Source organism: Diadema antillarum, unplaced genomic scaffold (assembly GCF_040938485.1).
Source record: "Diadema antillarum isolate AM-2024a unplaced genomic scaffold, OU_Dant_1.0 scf00000035, whole genome shotgun sequence".
Taxonomy (NCBI): Eukaryota; Metazoa; Echinodermata; class Echinoidea; order Diadematoida; family Diadematidae; genus Diadema; species Diadema antillarum.
In genome coordinates, this window is record NW_027270924.1 from 3,226,251 (window position 1) to 3,244,108 (window position 17,858).

The 17,858-nt window shown below is 39.6% G+C and overlaps 1 protein-coding gene across 1 annotated transcript in view; it reads right to left on the reverse strand.

Moving 5' to 3' along the window:
* LOC139743941 (serine/threonine-protein phosphatase 2A activator-like) overlaps positions 1 to 11,195 on the reverse strand; it is a 35,904-nt gene extending 24,709 nt beyond the window's left edge. The window contains exons 1-9 of the mRNA XM_071654411.1: positions 11,127 to 11,195; positions 9,576 to 9,661; positions 7,313 to 7,399; positions 6,113 to 6,238; positions 4,328 to 4,545; positions 3,533 to 3,657; positions 2,378 to 2,475; positions 981 to 1,088; positions 203 to 357 (exon numbers count right to left, since the gene is read on the reverse strand). Of these exons, the coding sequence (XP_071510512.1) occupies positions 274 to 357; positions 981 to 1,088; positions 2,378 to 2,475; positions 3,533 to 3,657; positions 4,328 to 4,545; positions 6,113 to 6,238; positions 7,313 to 7,399; positions 9,576 to 9,661; positions 11,127 to 11,139 (945 nt within the window). The 5' untranslated portion in view covers positions 11,140 to 11,195 and the 3' untranslated portion in view covers positions 203 to 273. The remainder of the gene's footprint in view (positions 1 to 202; positions 358 to 980; positions 1,089 to 2,377; positions 2,476 to 3,532; positions 3,658 to 4,327; positions 4,546 to 6,112; positions 6,239 to 7,312; positions 7,400 to 9,575; positions 9,662 to 11,126) is intronic.
* Between the last annotated feature and the right edge of the window lie 6,663 nt (positions 11,196 to 17,858).

Sequence of the window (17,858 nt, forward strand, 5' to 3'; positions counted from 1 at the left end):
AGCGAGCTATATATGCAATTATGTGCTTCCTTAGAGGGCACGTAAAATAAAATCGCAAAACACACAACAGCAGTCTTTACCAACATCTCTTGTGTCCCAAGTTGCAAGTTATTTCAAGAAATCTTAGTTTTGGTCTGTTACATGCACATAAGTGATAAAATGGCATTATTTCACTGGGGTTCCCCCCCCCCCCTTCTCTTACCTGGCATGGGGGTGAAGCGCCCTCATCACGTAGTATTCTCAGATGACCGAGTCACCAGGTGAGGGCGTGCTTCAGCTTGATACGTTCTTGCCTGCTGCGATGGACATGATGCTCCCAAAGGGTAGATGTTGGATGACAGGAAACTTGGATAGCACCTGGAGGAGGAGGGGAGGAGATGAAGGGAGGTGGTCTGAAATGCACGCAGTTACGTCGCCTTGGTGACGGGATAGAACACTATTTCAGAAGCAATCTTGAGCCTTGAGCTAGAACAAAGGCATCTTTTCACCATCAAGCTCTATGATACAACTGGCAGGGCAATCAATTAATCATGCTCCTATAAGTATTAAGTGATCAATTTTGAAGAACCTTCTAAAGAAATCTGAGAAACACTTTGATACACGAGAACATCATGACCAACCAAAAAAAGTTACATTTTCACTGCTACTGTGCTATCTTGACAGGTCTATCTCACAATCCCTACCATTATAACTTTCCCATGATTGTTTTATTTTCATCACAATTATTACTAATACAATGTATCATATCATTATTTCGTCAAGTGAGAATGAGGAGGGCATACGTTGCCACTAAATCCATAGCATTTGAGGCAACTTCACGCCCTTTTCATTCTCAACCGATGATTTCATTATTGTTATAAGCATTAATAACATTATTATCATCATCGCTGTTATTTTTACTACTATTATCATCATTATCATCACCACCAATATTAACACAATTATTACTGTCAACAATAAAATCACATCTTCTTTCAAACCTCAGCCTTGTACATCTTCAGAAGACCCTGATTGACTTTCTGCCAGTGAGGGACGCTGCTGATTCCCCATAGGATGTTGGAGTGTTCTGCAAACGGGCCCGTCTTCATCTGAGGTTACGAAAGTGGACCATAACTCACTTTCAAATCCAAATTCCATTCCTCTAATCAACTCCCTTCCAATCCCCTGTGCTTGCTGTTCTCAACCCAAGTGAAAATATCCCGCATGTAGGTTTTTACCTCTATATTAATTTTTTATTCTGGCCGATATCAACATGTGCCAGCTGATCGTATTTTAACTCAAACTTAACATTCAAGTAGTATAGAGTGGCTTACTCTAAATCACTCAAATTTGATGAATGGTAGCATGAAACGTGAATCTTACTGCGACTTTATAGAGAGCAGTAACTCCACTATAAACAGTTTCACAGACACACAGACACATACACAAAACATCCTATTATGACAAACGACTGTGAAATGTAATTTTTTTCTCGTTATTAACCCCTTCCTTATTTTGCTGTACATTCTAACATGACAAGTACGGAGTGAAATTCATTTCATCCTCTGGGCCCTCTCATAAGAAAAAAATTAATAAATAGTTGCACTTTTTAATAGAATGTTGATGTATAGAATGAGACTTGGGAAACAGCCAATCAGAACTCTTAAATGTTGGCAAAAATTCAAAAAGGTGAAAATTTGGGCAGCGTAAATGCGCATGACATGTCACGTGCACCGTCAGACATCTATAATACTGTACAGACATTGACATGCACAGGTGTAAGGAATATCTATTTTGCGCTTGTCTTAGTCAGAAGACCAAATTTAAACCTCGGATTTGATTTAAGCCCCTTTTATGAATGATGTTCAATGAGTGTTACGTTGACTGCCAAGGGAGCTCACTTATCAATCTTTACATATTACGGAGCACTGCTTTCCACTATTCTCCCTGTTAGAATACAAAACAAAACCACAACAGCCACATCAAAGAAAACAAAATATTTGGAAGGCAATTCCGTACTACAAAGAATAGTAAAATTTAAGAAGCAAGAATAACATTATGTTTCACACTTTTAGAGCAGAACATTTAATTTTTGTCAGTGATCAATGGAAAATAGTGAGGTAATGACATCATTTGCATAATCGCATCAACTGCTCAAGATCTGTTTTGGCAAAGATTACGGAAAATATACTGTTTACAAACTTCCCTCATTTTTATCTCATTTTTATCTCATTTCGATTAAATTTTCATCATTGTCCTACAAAAAAAAAAAGATTTTGTTCTCTCTCTTCAGACATACTTACAATAGGCTGGAATTGCCCTTTAAAATCTACCAGTAATTCCAGACACTCTGCCATTACTTGGACCTTACTGTGATACCTGCATCCCGACGACTTACTGAATTGATGAAATCGATGCAGCCGCAGAACATATATTTATCTTTCTCTGCCCCAAACCTTGTTTCCGGAATATGTTTCGGGATGAGGGTGGGATGATCTGCGATGAGACAAAGAGAAAAGAGAAGATAAATGCTAGCACTTTACAAGACAGCTTCACAATCATATCAGGACAATTACCCCAAGGACAATTACTCCCAGATAAATACCAAATAGTGATAGGGTAAGAGTAAAGATTAGGGTTAGGGTTATGTTAAGATTAGAATTTGGATTGGGGTTAGTATAAGGTTCAGGATTAGGATTAGGATTAGGATCAGGGGAAGGGTCTGGGGTAAATGTCCAAGAACCTTCACAATATTTGATTTCACAGACAGGAACAAAGGTTGGTAAGTCCTGATTTACAAAGCATTTTGGAGATCAAGAACAGACTAAATGCCAATCACACACAAGGCAGAAAAGAATTGGCGAGTAGAAACTAGAGGAACAATCAAGGATAATTATCTTTTTATGCATGTGTGCGTGTGTGCTTGTGTTGGGAGCATTTTTTTTTTTTTTTTACAGTTCCAGTTCCAGACAGAGTCTCATCTCATCGAAGCAAGAGTAAGTAAATGCTAACATCAGATCAACTTTGTGATAATCAGGATGACTTGCAAATGTTGGTGACTACCTTTACAAGATCTGCTTCTTCTGAAAATTAATTCTGTTCTGACTAAAAGCCCTCTAGCATGCTGGGGGGGGGGGGGGGGTAGGGAAGTTACCTGCACAAAACTTTATGACAAAGCAAAGTGTATATCAAGTTCTGGATTAAACTGTCCTATGATTAGCAATTAGATGATTACATTTCCTGTGTGAATATTGGAGGCATCTTCGAGGTACTTTCAGACAAAACTTTTCAGATTTCTAAATGAATGCACATCCAAACATTGCATCGAGTATTCTGGTTTAATTGACAAGACAAGTTTTTCAACATATGGAGCTGAAGTTGCAGTCCATCTGAATAAGATATTTCTTGGAAATTTCAGGGAATGCATATGATGCACAGCCACTACATCTTGAGAACTTGTCTTTCAAAAATTGCACATCAATACTAGAGAAGTGTTTCTAGCAGTTGAAATGGGCTTGGCTGCAACATTTTGGGAGCGGCTGAAGGACCTTACCGATGAGTTGTGCGCTACCCCAGTAGAAGGGGAGGAACTGGAAGTCATCGAGACCCCACACGCCCTGGCTCCCTGCTGGCTCCATGTTGTATGTGGTCTGCAGCTTTCTCGTTAACTCAAGATACCTGAAGATTGAGTGATTAGATGAATGCCAAAAACAAAAACAAAAACAAAGAAAAAACAAATAAAAGGAATTAATGGTGTTCATATTACTGGTAAAACTGTCACTACTCAAGCAACTACAACTCAAACAACTACTACCACTGATATCAACTCTACTACACCTACAACTACTACTACTTCTTCTTCTTCTACTTCAACTACTACTACTACTACTACTACTACTACTACTACTACTACTACTACTACTACTACTACTACTACTACTACTACTACTACTACTACTACTACTACTACTATTACTACTACTACTATTACTACTACTAGTAGTACTACTACTACCTCTCCAACTTTCAATAATGAATAATTTTCAACTAAAACCTGAAACAATGCTACTTTGAGAAATACAGTGCACTCCCATTATAACGAACACGGCTATAACAAAATTCCAGTTACGATAAAATAAAAATTTGGACCCACACATTATCAGCTCTATGTTTTCTATTGCTTATTTGTTTGGTTATGACAAAATTTTGATATAATGAAAGAAAACTACCAGTCCCGAGGATTTCGTTATAACGGGAGTCCACTGTATCAACTTCTGCTAACGTGCCATCACTTCTCTGTCAACAAACTCCCAACCATCCTGAACACTTCAGAACCCTCTGATGGTACCTTGTAAAGACTCTGAGTACCAGTGCTTGCGAGTCAGAGGGCGGTAAGATGTTCAGCTTGCACAGGCAGCAGAGGAAGGTGGCGAAGGCCATCTCGTGCCCCGTCCCGTAGTCGATGCGGGTGTAGTTCCCGAAGCTGTCCGTCAGATAGGGCTTGAGCTCCTGTGTGGCCTCCCTAAGGCTCTCCGGCAGCAACCTCAGGATCAGAGCCTCAGCATTCTGTTCATTAGGGTGGGGTGGGGGGGGGGGGGCAGTTGATATGTTATAGTTTAGTACCACATCTACTTTTGGATTAAAATAGTAATGTACTGAAAGTACAGCAGAGATTTGATATGCACAATTTCCCTTCACATTAGTCGCATATATTGTAGTTATGCAATAAGAGTGCTCCAATGATGAATGATGGGTGCTCCAAAGATGGGTACTGACATGACAGAATGGAAAATATGGCCAAATAATATTTCCTTGATATTATCACCAATAGTGTTGAGGACTAGACAAAGAACCTTTTGCTAACACTGTTATTGCTGTGACAATAAATGGGTTTACAGCAAATCAAACGATACATGGCAGCCACTGTGATATTTTTGCAGACCTATGCAAACGCAATCTCTCAATGCAATATGAATAAACCTTTGGGAGTTTTGCAAGTCAAACATGCACGTACAAGAAAACAGCATCAATTTAACCCGTTGAAGATGGATTGATTTTGCTACAATACGCATTTCCCATAGACACCTGCCCGAGTATAGTCGGGACTCGTCCTCAACGGGTAAGAAAAGGTTCATCTGTCCCACACCAAAGAACATACAGTCACTTCCTACTGTCTGCACTACATTACTCTGGGAGAGCATGACCTTCCAAAATGGCTGATAGAGCCAGTATGAAAATAAGTTCATCTCTGCTTTTCTTCATCACGAGTTGTGTACCTTATCATAACATGATAGTAAGATAATGACCTATCAAATTGTGGCTCTGTGCTATCTGGAGTTGCAACTGATGAACATAAGCACTACTCTCAATCCAGGATCATGGAATGACCATTGATATCAATGTTTATTTAGACTACAACTCTCTGCCGTCGTGGCCCAGTGGACAAAACAACAGACAGTAAAATCTGAGGTCTGTGGTTCAAGTCCCCTGGCTGCAGCAGTTGTACCCCTAGTAGCTAGGCAAGGCACATTATCCCTATTGCCTAGTCCTCTAGATGGGTCTTTAAAGGGATGGTATAGTATTGGTGGAGATGAGGATATTGCGCTTTTAACTGATTGTGAGATACTGAGAAACCGTGTTTGATATGTTAGAGATCATACCATTTTAAGAGGATTTCAAAGTTTATTTGATGATAATTGGTTTTTTAAATGGCTGAGATATCCAAAAACAAAGTAACACAAAGCAATCTTAATAAAGGGTAGGTCCCACCTCTTATTAGGATCACTCTGTTTTGAATAACTCAGCCATTTCAAAACAAATTTTCATCAAATAAACATTGAATTCCTCTTGGAATTACATGCTCTTTCATATTTCATAAGCGGTTTCTCCTTATCTCACCAAAATAAAGTTAGAAACATGAAGCCAGGTCTCAACCAAAACTATACCATTCTTTTAAAGCCATCATTCCAGCGACTGTTTGCTGACAAACATTTTTTGCTTCATTAGCAGCCATGGAAAAATCATTCTACAAAATCAATTGATAATGATGTCGTAGCAATTATACACTGTGCTTAATTTATATTTCCTTACAGTCTGTACTGTGATCACCCAACACAAGCTATCAAATTCTCACATCTTGGAGCTTTTGATGCCACGTCCTGTACGCCATGTTGCCGAACCTCTGGGGCTGATCCACGGGTGGAATCTCATCTACCCACTTCTTCAGGTCGTCGAGCAATGAAAGGACTTTCTCACAGGTCTGTGGATCGGGGGAGGGGTTGGGGATGGGATGAATGGTGGGAATTGGTGAAAAAAAAGAAGAAGAAGAAAGAACAATAAGGGTAAGTATGAAAGAAAAATCATGAAATGCAAAGAAACATCACAGCATGCACAATTAAAAAAGAAAACTCCCCCCTTCTTGAATCTGTAAAATAGGTTTTAGTTGACAAATGTTTCATATTTTGTATCAATGGCTTACTGCATACTGTAAGCTGATTAACAGTCACGCATATATGGAATTTGATTGATTAAAGGTGACCAACAAAAAGGTTAAGGTTAATTCCTGGACAGCTGTATGTGTAGACAGTATAAACAGATTAGCAGCAGACCTGTGCCCAGAAACAATTCTTGAAATTGCTGAAGGCTTTTTTGATATGGGGCTGTGATCCAAATGGGTCAAGAGAAACTGAACATGTTGAATCTTTGCAGAGGGAAAAAAATGCTCACATACAACTCTGGAAGTATGGATATTAAATCCAGAATATTGCATGCTCCTAGTCAAATGTACCATACATTACACCAACCAGCCTCACAGTTTGTAGCCTACATATTCCCACATTGCCATCTGATGGTGTTTGTTTTTTTTCCCCTTTATTCTTACCAAAGAGGTGAATTACAGGGTGCAAGCATACCTTAAGAAATGTTTGAACAGTCAATATTAGCTTTGATATTTATAATCATGAATACTTGTATGCCAAATGAATGTGCTATGCTCAGGGAAATGCAATCATTTCTTCACAGCAGTTATGATGTACCAGTAGTTTTTAATCCCCTCTTTAGTCAGCACACATCAAAAACACAAATTGGTGTGGGAGCCCTAGGAAAGCAGTGTAACAGTCCTGCAGCTAAGGCTTGCTAACATTCCTTCCTAAAGTGTGCTAAGAACAGCCAAATTCTGACGAGTCACATACCAATTTCACATTCTAAATCTCCCCTATTAAAACTTGACCTGAACACATACATAAAGACAAAAATCACAACTACAACTTTTTGTTGGCTTTGTGATGCAATATCACACTATGTAATCGATCATAAAGATAGCTACATTACTTACAGCAGACTGCGAACATTCCTCCGTCAGTGTCGTTCCTTTGACAGCTTCATTCAATGTCGATAAGAAGACTAAATAGTCAGCATACGCCTGCAGAAATGGAAATCAGGTGGTTATGAAATCAATTGAGTTACTAATGTTTTATTTTCTTCAACAAATTTTCTCACGAGACAATTTACAAGATTATACAGATTAAGTGATAATATGAGGGAGAAAATCTTACCCTCCAGTAGTGTCGGGTTTCAAGATTTTCTAAAGGAAGTTTGACGCACGCAATTGTAGCTCAATAACTTTTTATTCTTGGTAATTGTCACATACCTATTACCAAAAACAAAACAAATAATGCACCTTGATAGGCAAACTTGCAATATAAACAATACTTCTTCTTTTTTTTCTAATGAGAGCTACAAAACTATGCGGATGCTATTCAGGGCATACAGCACAGACTAAAAATACTCAATATACATTAATCTATTGACAGATAGATCACTTTTCATTCCACTGCATTATGCCATATAATGGGTTCACTGAACAGTAGATCCTGATTATACAGTTGCTTCAATATTCAAATTAAGTATGTATACCAGTAGACATCAAGCTTATGACCAAATACACATCGGGTACCGAAAGCAAAGTTTACTCTGAAATTATTAGAGAAGAACAGGATGCTTGTACAGTGCAATGCTCATACATACATGCCTGCCGTGTGATACAAAATCTTTCCCTGTGGCTACTGAAAATGCTGTATATTCAAGGGTGATTGTATTTCCAAGAATTTTGCAAGTCAACTGGTATTTGCAACATCAGCAACTTGTGAAAATATTGCCTCCCAAGACATAAATGCCCTCCATATACATGTAATCTCATACAATGTACAGGGGATAATATAAACTTTTTTCCCCCTGAAAACTAATGGAACAATATTTGTAATTTCTCATTCTATTTCTGTGGTTCTCAGTCCCAGCTTCAACTACTCTTAAAATTGCTTCACAGGTCCCAAAGACTTCTTCATCGGGTTTGCACCCTTGTGATGAATGAATGAAGCGGGATATTATATGTGTGTGGGTTGTGACTTGTTCTCAAATGGGATGTGTCTATTTTTTGTTGTCCTATCTGAGGGACAGAGTGTTTTGCCTCTTACAAGAGGAGATGGCATGACAACACAATATGACATTGCTTGGCTAGACTCACAGGGACTCAAACCTGAGCCATTTGATGGCAAGGCAGATATGTGTTGATGACTGAGCCAGTGATAGATGACTGTCCCCCCAAAAGGATGCAAAGTTTCTTGTGTATTTTGTGGTCTCAATAAAAAATGTGCTTAATCCTGAAAAGGTTGTGGTGTGCAATACAAAAACTTTTGCAGAACAGGCACAGACCCTTGCTGCTGGTGGGCTTGATCCAGGGACCTTATACTTGAGAGTCCATAGTTTGTTTCCACTGAGCCACAGCGAGCTCTCAATAACATTTACTGGTAAGTATTTGCCGACATTTCACATACATACATACAAGGAAACTCTGCTATAAACGAGCTCGCTCACGAGGAGTTACCACCTTTAAGAAGGTTAATTCAGTGGTCCCGATTGTCCGTTTCTGTATTTAGGTCTCTTTTTCAGTACAATTACATAATTTACAATGAGGTACCAATGAGGAAAAAATCATATTGGACCCCCTTGTTTTATCACAAATGCATTATCTGTTGACAAAAAGTAAAGCTTTGTGCTTATTCTTGGCACTCGCTCTGTATGGAAAATAGGATGTAACGCATGTGACTACATTTACAGATGCATATATGCAGGGCTCGACACTAACGGTGGCCCGGTGGCCCGGGGCCACCAAAAACGCAAGTCGGGCCACCAAAATTTCAGAAATGAAGAATTTGGTGGCCTGATCGGGCCACCAAAAAAGGTCAGATGTTTGTCTTTGGGCCACCAAAAATAAAAGTTAGTGTGGAGCCCTGATATATGTAACAAAAATTGTTAAAATTGTACAAAATAACCATACTGTGTAATTGCCATGTACAATGTAAATGAAATTGCTGAAAAATGATGCAATTGTAAAGCAATGGCATACAAAGAATAAATCAAATCAAAATCAAATTCAAAACTGGCAGTCCCAGTGACCTCATCATAACAGGGTTCCCTGCATAGATGCAGCAGCTCAGAAAGCCATTCTCTGTACTTCTACTTTGTCGAAGATGTGACTCATAAGGCTAGCAAAAGGTGTCATGTACACATTTCACAAGACCTTTGCAGTCAGTATTCACCTGTGATGTTTGCCACTTCCTGATGTCCATTGGGGATTTGATCTCCTTTGTCGGAACTCTAAACTTGGCCGAATCAGGGTTGGCTTCTGAGGAGAAATGATTGGGAAAAAGGAAACTTGGTATTCACAATCACAGGAATGGATTCCAGGAGCCAATATACAATACAGGTATTCAATTATTAAGCTCATCCTGATTAAGTATATACATCCATTCATGAGAAAATACCTTGGCTTTCACATTCAATATACCACCAAGCAATAAATCCAATGCATGATATTTTACACTTTGTCTTCTCAAACTACCAATGATACCATGGACCTCTGCATCACTCTAAACTATTAAAGATGGAATAGGGTCTATATACAACAGGTACATATGCGAAGCAATGCTTTGTGTTAAAGGCAGTGTATACAACCACACGCGTGTGTCTTTACCATCCAGCCACAGGAGTGTGGCTGTAGCCATGGCCAGAGTCGCTGGATACAGCCACACTCGTGGACGCGTGTGTACATACCACACACACGGAGAATCTCCATTGCGTAGCGGGGAACACGCTGAGTGCGGCCACTTCAACACGCAATGGGCTTACCTTCTAGATTAACCTTCGTGTTCCGCTCTACGCAATAAAGCCCCCAGTGTGTGCAACATGTACACACACGTCCACACGCGTGTGGTTGTATACACTTCCTTGTATTACATGGTTATGATTCTTCTTGTGAGAAAGTTATTCTTTATTATAATACTAGAGTAATAATAGCGCAAATTTATTCATTAGTTTTATTTTTTATCATTGATAAGCAAAGAGAACAGGTGCCAAGTGGATCAAAATCTTAATTCCATATCATGCAAAATTGTGAAGACTTGAATCATGATTATCTGCATGTTCGCATTAATATTTTATTTAGTTACACCATACCATGCCAGGAATGGAATCCCCAATTCCCCGAAAAGACTGAAGTCTTTCAGAATATATTTACATGACCATGATGATGACAATGTCAATAATGATGACAATGTCAAAAGAATATCACAGTCCAATGTCAATGACAATTCCAGTGTCCTAATCTGGCATTTACTAGAAGGACTCTAGATCTAGTCCGTAGAGGTTAGTGCCTGTACTCCAGGCAGTAATGCACATGGTATGGTGCCAGTGCAGTGGGTGGGATAGTGTCAATTATTTAACCTCAATCAGATACCAACTAGCAACTTGGCCTGGCCTAGTCATGATGGCATTGAATTAAGAAAGAACGTGTTGTGTCGATTGATGTAGTAAGTAAGTCGAGAAGTGGAACACAGCAGACATGACAATTTGAGCTGAGTCTTCTTTTCTCTCTCGCTCAGCTCTGGAGAGTCCGAATTCGGCCAATGGTAACAGAATGTGTAGTCCCACCTACTACAATACATGCTAGTGCCTCTATTGACACTGAAAAGAGAATTCCAGAATGTGCGTTTATCTTGGTTGATTGGTTCACAGTAATGGAACACAAATTCAGTAACAGCTACAAATGTTTCCTTACACGAGAACGTAATGAAATGTTATAATTGCATTACCCTTTTCAGCCATAGTCGAATTATTTGCGTGCGATCTCGTGGAATCCCCAGGATAATACAGCCACACGGTTTGTCTCCGAAAGCATCACACGTACGATGCACGAGCGAGCGCGGGTTAAGCGCGGCATCGACACGGAGATCTTGATAGCGGAGCGCGCGCCTGGACTGGGTGGAGATTGGGACCCGTGACAACGGCCAAATACAGCGGTCCGCTAAGTTTGATAGCAAGATGCAGAAAGCACAGTGGCTTTGGCTAATAGTAGAAGGCTGAATAAGATGAGAAAAAGAGCGATTTTGGACAAAATTTGGAGTTATTTGACATCGAAATGTTCATATCTATTATTCACACGGACACATGTTTTCGGCTTGTGAAAAAAGGAGAGATGAAGCCCTTGAATGCAATTACCTCTCAAAGTTCTCGCTGCCACAATGGAAAGTCAGAGAGGAAGCGGAAGAAGAAGAAGGAGAAAAAAGGAGAAGAAAAAGGAAGAGCAAATTACATCAAATCATTGCGTAATAAAGCATATTTAGGAACCTATAGCTTCATGGGCCTATACCGCCTGAACAAAACTTACAAGGACTTTCCAGGGGTCTCCTCCCGGGGTTTTATTTTGCCCTCCGCCCATGCAGTGGAGGGAAACACACACACACATACACACACACACACACACACACACACACACAAAACAAAACAAAAAAAAAAAAAAAAAAAAAAACACAGCATCCGCGGCGCCTCTGCAAAACACCATTTTGCCAAGACGGGATGGGGGGGGGGGAGCGGAGCTCAGGACCGACCGGCGGGGGGGGGGGGGGGTGGGGGGTTCAGAGGACAACAAGGTCCATGATCCCCCCCCCCCCCCCTTGAAATAATGTAAGGATGGGACCTTTGGAAAGTCATGGGTGTTGGAATTTGTCCCCTTTTTTTTTCACTGACCCAAGAATTCCCTGTCTGGAATTCCCTGTCGTCAGAAATTGTTTCAGCGCCATCTGTGGGATCATTTCAAAACCGTCTAACGGTTGATCACAGTGGCTAGTATTTTCGTCAAATTTTCTATGTGCTTGTAAATATCTGTAAATAAATTGTATTATAATGTAAATAGCACCAGTCTGCAAGAATCTTCAGTCTATTGAAGGAGGCAGACTTAATCAAAAAGAAGAAGAAGAAGAAGTAATTGAAGGGATGAAGCTGCAGCCCCCCCCCCCCCCAGGTTCCGCTGCTCCCACAAGAGGTGTTAAACCTGTTTTATTTGTAAATTGTGATTATATTATATATCTATAAAAATGTATGTATTGTTTGGTTTTTTTATATTACATCACATGATACGTTTTCTTTACCTTAATATTGTTTGTTAAAAATGAAAATGAGTAACTGAAATGAATGAAATGAACCGACATAAAAAAAAAAAAACTTTCGAGTGAATTAACCATCTTGGTTGAAGTCTGAGCGCCTTCATAACTTTTCCATAGATTTCACTGAAACGCAAAATTATGTATTATACCGCATATTCAAGTGCGTGTTAAGCTTCCTTGATGATAAATATACGAAATTATGTTTTCCGCCTTCAAACTGATTTCCTTGCAAATTCCTCCTTCATTAAAAAAAAGTATAGGCCTATCAAGCAACCGATTTGGCAGAGCTGCGAGATTCAAATGTGAGGAGATGGAATTCCCTGTCGTCGGAAAATTGTTTCAGCGCCATCTGTGCAATGGGATCATTCCGTAACCGACTAACCGTTGATCACAGTGGCTAGTATTCTTCAAATTTGTTATGTGCTTGTAAATATCTGTAAATAAACTATACTATGATGTAAATAACACGGTCTGCAAGAATCTTCAGCCTACTGAAGGAGGCAGAAGAGGAGTCTTATGCGAAAGGGGCACCTGTCAGTGTCATAAAAGATATTGTAGCTCCGATCTATGGATAGAAACTATAGCAACAGGGTATACTGGTCTATTACAGACTACGATAAATGCCATCCTTTGCTATGACAAAGCAGCAAGGTCCCTCGTGTTCATCTGACAGCACTGGCGTAGCCAGGGGGGGGGGGCGATGGGGGCGATCGCCCCCCCTAAGATTTGGACCGGGGATTTGGGAGGCGGAAAAAAAATGCGTGTATACTGTATGCATGCACATGAAGCGGGTCTCCTTTGCAACCTTTCATCAAATAAGATATTTTTTTTGAATATTTCACTCAAAGTGTGCACCAGATCGTTGAATTTCAATTCAAAATATTCAAAATCTCTCGTGCTTGGGAGGGGGATACCCCCTCCCAAACCCTCCCCCTCTGTGCCTCTTTCCCTAGCTTAGTACACTTTTTAGATTTACAAAAAATTATGAATAATTCTGAGTGCACAAGACTTATCACTTATTTCCGAAAACTCAAGGTTCCCTCATGTATAAGGGGTATTTCCCCTTTTAATCGACCCTTTCCTCCCTCAGCCCCCCATCAGTTTTTGTGTGTGTGTGTGTGTGATTTCCCAAATGTTGATTCCATCAAATATGCGTAGACGAGGTATCTCAATTTCAACCTTAAAAAGGCAAAAGCTCCAAGGGTGGGGAAGGGTGGGGAAGGGTGGGGATTACACTCGCCCACGCCTTCTCCCTGCTCGCCCGCCCCTCCCCCCCCCCCTTCCGCCATGCATAGAAGTAGACTGTGGCTATACCCAGATCGCTGTATTTCAATTCTAAGAACGCAAAAGCTCCGCGAGCGGGAGGAGGAATCCCCCTTCCCCTAAGCTCTACCTCACTAGACTTTATACATACACACAGATGGTGCACATTCGGAATAAGAGCTAAATTCCGTGATTTTATCACTTCGATGAAAAAGTATTGCACCAAAAATTTGCAACAGATCGCTGAATTTCAGGTCTGAAAACGCAAAATCACCTTCGTGTGGGAGGGGATATGCCCCCATCTACACCCTCGTGTGATTGCTTTTTCTGTTTGACTGCTGAACAGACAGTGTTCATGATATTCAGTGTAAGAATTAATACAAGAAGATTATTTAAATGATACCATTTTATAGGCAAATTTTTCAATAATAATCTACACTAAAATATACTGCAACTTTAAACAAGTGGGACTGTTTCAACTCGTTAAAACACGCAAAACCATGCATCAAATTGCACCATTTGGAACATCAAAATGCAAAAAGTTCTCACCGTGGGAGGGGAGACACCCCCTCCCACACCTTCCCCTCCCCTCCCCTCCCCTCCCCCTTCGCTCTCTCCGCTCTCTCGGGTTCAGTCGCGTTCATGATATTCAGTGAAAAGAATTAATATAAGAAGTGTATTTAAATTATACCATTATTATAGGCAAATTGTTCAATGATAATATACATCAAAATATACTGAACCTTAAACAGGTGGGTCTGTTTCAGCTCGTTAAAACACGCAAAAACATGCATCAAATTGCACCATTTGCAACATCAAAATGCAAAAAGTTCTCACCGTGGAGGGGGACACCCCCTCCTACACCCTTCCCTCCCCCCTCGCTCGCTCCGCTCGATCGGGTTCAGTCGCGTTCAAGATATTCAGTGAAAAGAAGTAATACAAAAAGTGTATTTAAATTGTACCATATTATAGGCAAATTGTTCAATGATAATCTACATCAAAATATACTGCAACCTTAAACAAGTGGGACTGTTTCAACTCGTTAAAACACGCAAAAACATGCATCAAATTGCACCATTTGCAAAATCAAAATGCAAAAAGTTCTCACCGTGGGAGGGAGGACACCCCCCTCCCACACCCTCCCCTCCCCCTTCACTCGCTCCGCTCGATCGGGTTCAGTCGCGTTCAAGATATTCCGTGAAAAGAAGTAATACAAGAAGTGTATTTAACTTATACCATTTTATAGGAAAATTGTTGAATAATAATCTACACTAAAATATACTGCTACCTTAAACAAGTGGGACTGTTTCACGTCGATAAAACGCGCAAAAACATGCATCTAATTGCACCATTTGCAACATCAAAATGCAAAAAGTTCTCACCTTGGGAGGGGGACACACCCTCCCCTCCCCCCTCGCTCGCTCCGCTCGCTCGGGTTCAGTCGCGTTCATGATATTCAGTGAAAAGAAACAATACAAGAAGTGTATTTAAATTGTACCATATTATAGGCGAATTGTTCAATGATAATCTACATCAAAATATACTGCAACCTTAAACAAGTGGGATTGTTTCAACTCGTTAAAACACGCAAAAAAATGCATCAAATTGCACCATTTGCAACATCAAAATGCAAAAAGTTCTCACCGTGGGAGGGGGGACACCCCCCCTCCCACACCCTCCCCTCCCCCTTCACTCGCTCTGCTCGCTCGGATTCAGTCGCGTTCATAATGTTCAGTGAAAAGAATTAATACAAGAAGTGTATTTAACTTATACCATTTTATAGGCAAATTGTTCAATAATAATCTATATCAAAATAAACTGCTACCTTAAACAAGTGGGACTGTTTCACGTCGATAAAACGCGCAAAAACATGCATCAAATTGCACCATTTGCAACATCAAAATGCAAAAAGTTCTTACCGTGGGAGGGGGGACACCCCCTCCCACACCCTCCCCTCCCCCTTCGCTCGCTCCGCTCTCTCGGGTTCAGTCGCGTTCATGATATTCAGTGAAAAGAAGTAATACAAGAAGCATATTTAAATTGTAGCATTTTATAGGAAATTTGTTCAATGATAATCTACATCAAAATATACTGCTACCTTAAACAAGTGGGACTGTTTCACGTCGATAAAACGCGCAAAAACATGCATCAAAGTGCACCATTTACAACATCAAAATGCAAAAAGTTCTCACCGTGGGAGGGGGGACACCCCCCTCCCACACCCTCCCCCCCCTCGCTCGCTCCGCTCGCTCGGGCTCGGTCGCTTCGCTCCCTCGCAGACTTACCGCCCCCCCTAAGATGAAATCCTGGCTACGCCGTTGTCTGACAGTGATAATTATAATGTTTGCCAGTGCTGAGTATGAGGTCCGATGCAGATAATAACCTATAAAAAGACAAAATAACCTTGTCTTTTTAATCCACAGCATGGATAGGAGGTCACATTGTATTTATCTGTAAACGTGTTTTTCTTCATTCAACATTAAAATTTTGTGGTGTGCTCTCTTACTGGAATAAAGCCGCATTGTCCGATCAAAGCTGAACTATATGCATCCCGTTAAATAGGCCTACATTTTTATCATACTCGCAAGGCCTATTCGTGTTGATATTTAAAACCTCAACCCTTCATTTGTGATTTTGTGTAGCATTAATAGGCTTATGTTCATTTTCACTCTTTTTAGAGTGACCTCAGGGATCACTCCAAAATTTTTCGAGTGATCCCTGAGGTCACTCCAAAACGAGTGAAAATGAACATTTTCACTCAAAATTCACTCCAATTTCACTCTAAATTCACTCTTTTTTGTATTCACTCCCTCAAGAGTGAATATTTTCACTCGATTTTTTTTTAGAGAGGAGGACACCACACGCACACACACAAACAGACAAACAAATCAAACAAAAACAATCAATGTAACTCGTTTAATCGGGGTGTCTGCTTCTCAAGCATTGAAATATCGATAAGCAATTTTCACCATCTCCCTGTGTAAATGAAATTCACGATGGGAACATCAAAACAATCCATGGAAATGCAAGATGTCACTTTGAGAATTTAACAGTCGTTGTTTGTAGTGTTGTCTGGCATTTTCAGAGTTCATCGCATAATGACTCTTGATGGTCTAATTTCACAATTTTTTAAAGAAATATGTTTGTGATTATGTATGGTCTTTATTGTTGTCGTTCTGCATGAACTATAGACCTTTAAGATGAGCTCAGCCTCTTCGACTATGATATACTAACTCTCCTATACTTCTGTCACTGTGAATCTAATGACCGAAGGCCCTGGTTTAAAGACATTATTGCAGATAAAACAAGAACCCAGCTTTAGTACTTTAAAATAGTTGTAAAAAATGTGAGTTATGATATATAGGGATATAGAAACACCCATTGTAAAATTTTTTACTTAGGATAATCAATGTTAAGTATTATTAGATATGCAAAATGTGAACAATAGTTATGATAAAATTGTTTCTAAGTTAACCGTCTATACAGTTATGGTTTATTGAGAAAAATAGTGATATTTCCCTATATGTTAGGTTTCATTGCAAAATATTTATACGATGGAGGATGTTTTGTGATACAACTGACTAACACAATAATGCATCAAATGTGATAGCTTAAACATTTTTAAAATCACTGCTCTCAAAGGTCAAGTGTACCTTTAATTGAGTCCACCCAAAAAAATAAACACACTCTAAAAGAAGAGAAGAAATCCCTACAGAACGCTGCAAAAATGAATAACAAGGAAGATATGACATTTTGAAATCTTTCATATTTTTTTTTCGGAAAACACTTCTTGACCTGTCCTTATCAATATTCAAATGAGCGAGTTGATGATGCCATACCCTCACAATTTTTCATGCTTGTTTTATATGAGATTCGTTTTAAACATATGTTATTTTTAGCTAATACGAGTAAAAGCACATTCCCATACCATGATATGTCACAGTTAACATTTGTTCTTTTTTATTTTGAGTGGTTTTATGGCAAGTACACTGGTCAAGTATTTTTTTTTTACCGAAGTACAAATGTAATTGTCATTTCTTCATTATTTCTAATCCGACTTTTGCCATGATTATTGTTTATAGTTCTGTAAGGAATATATTTATCTTTCTTTAGAAGTTC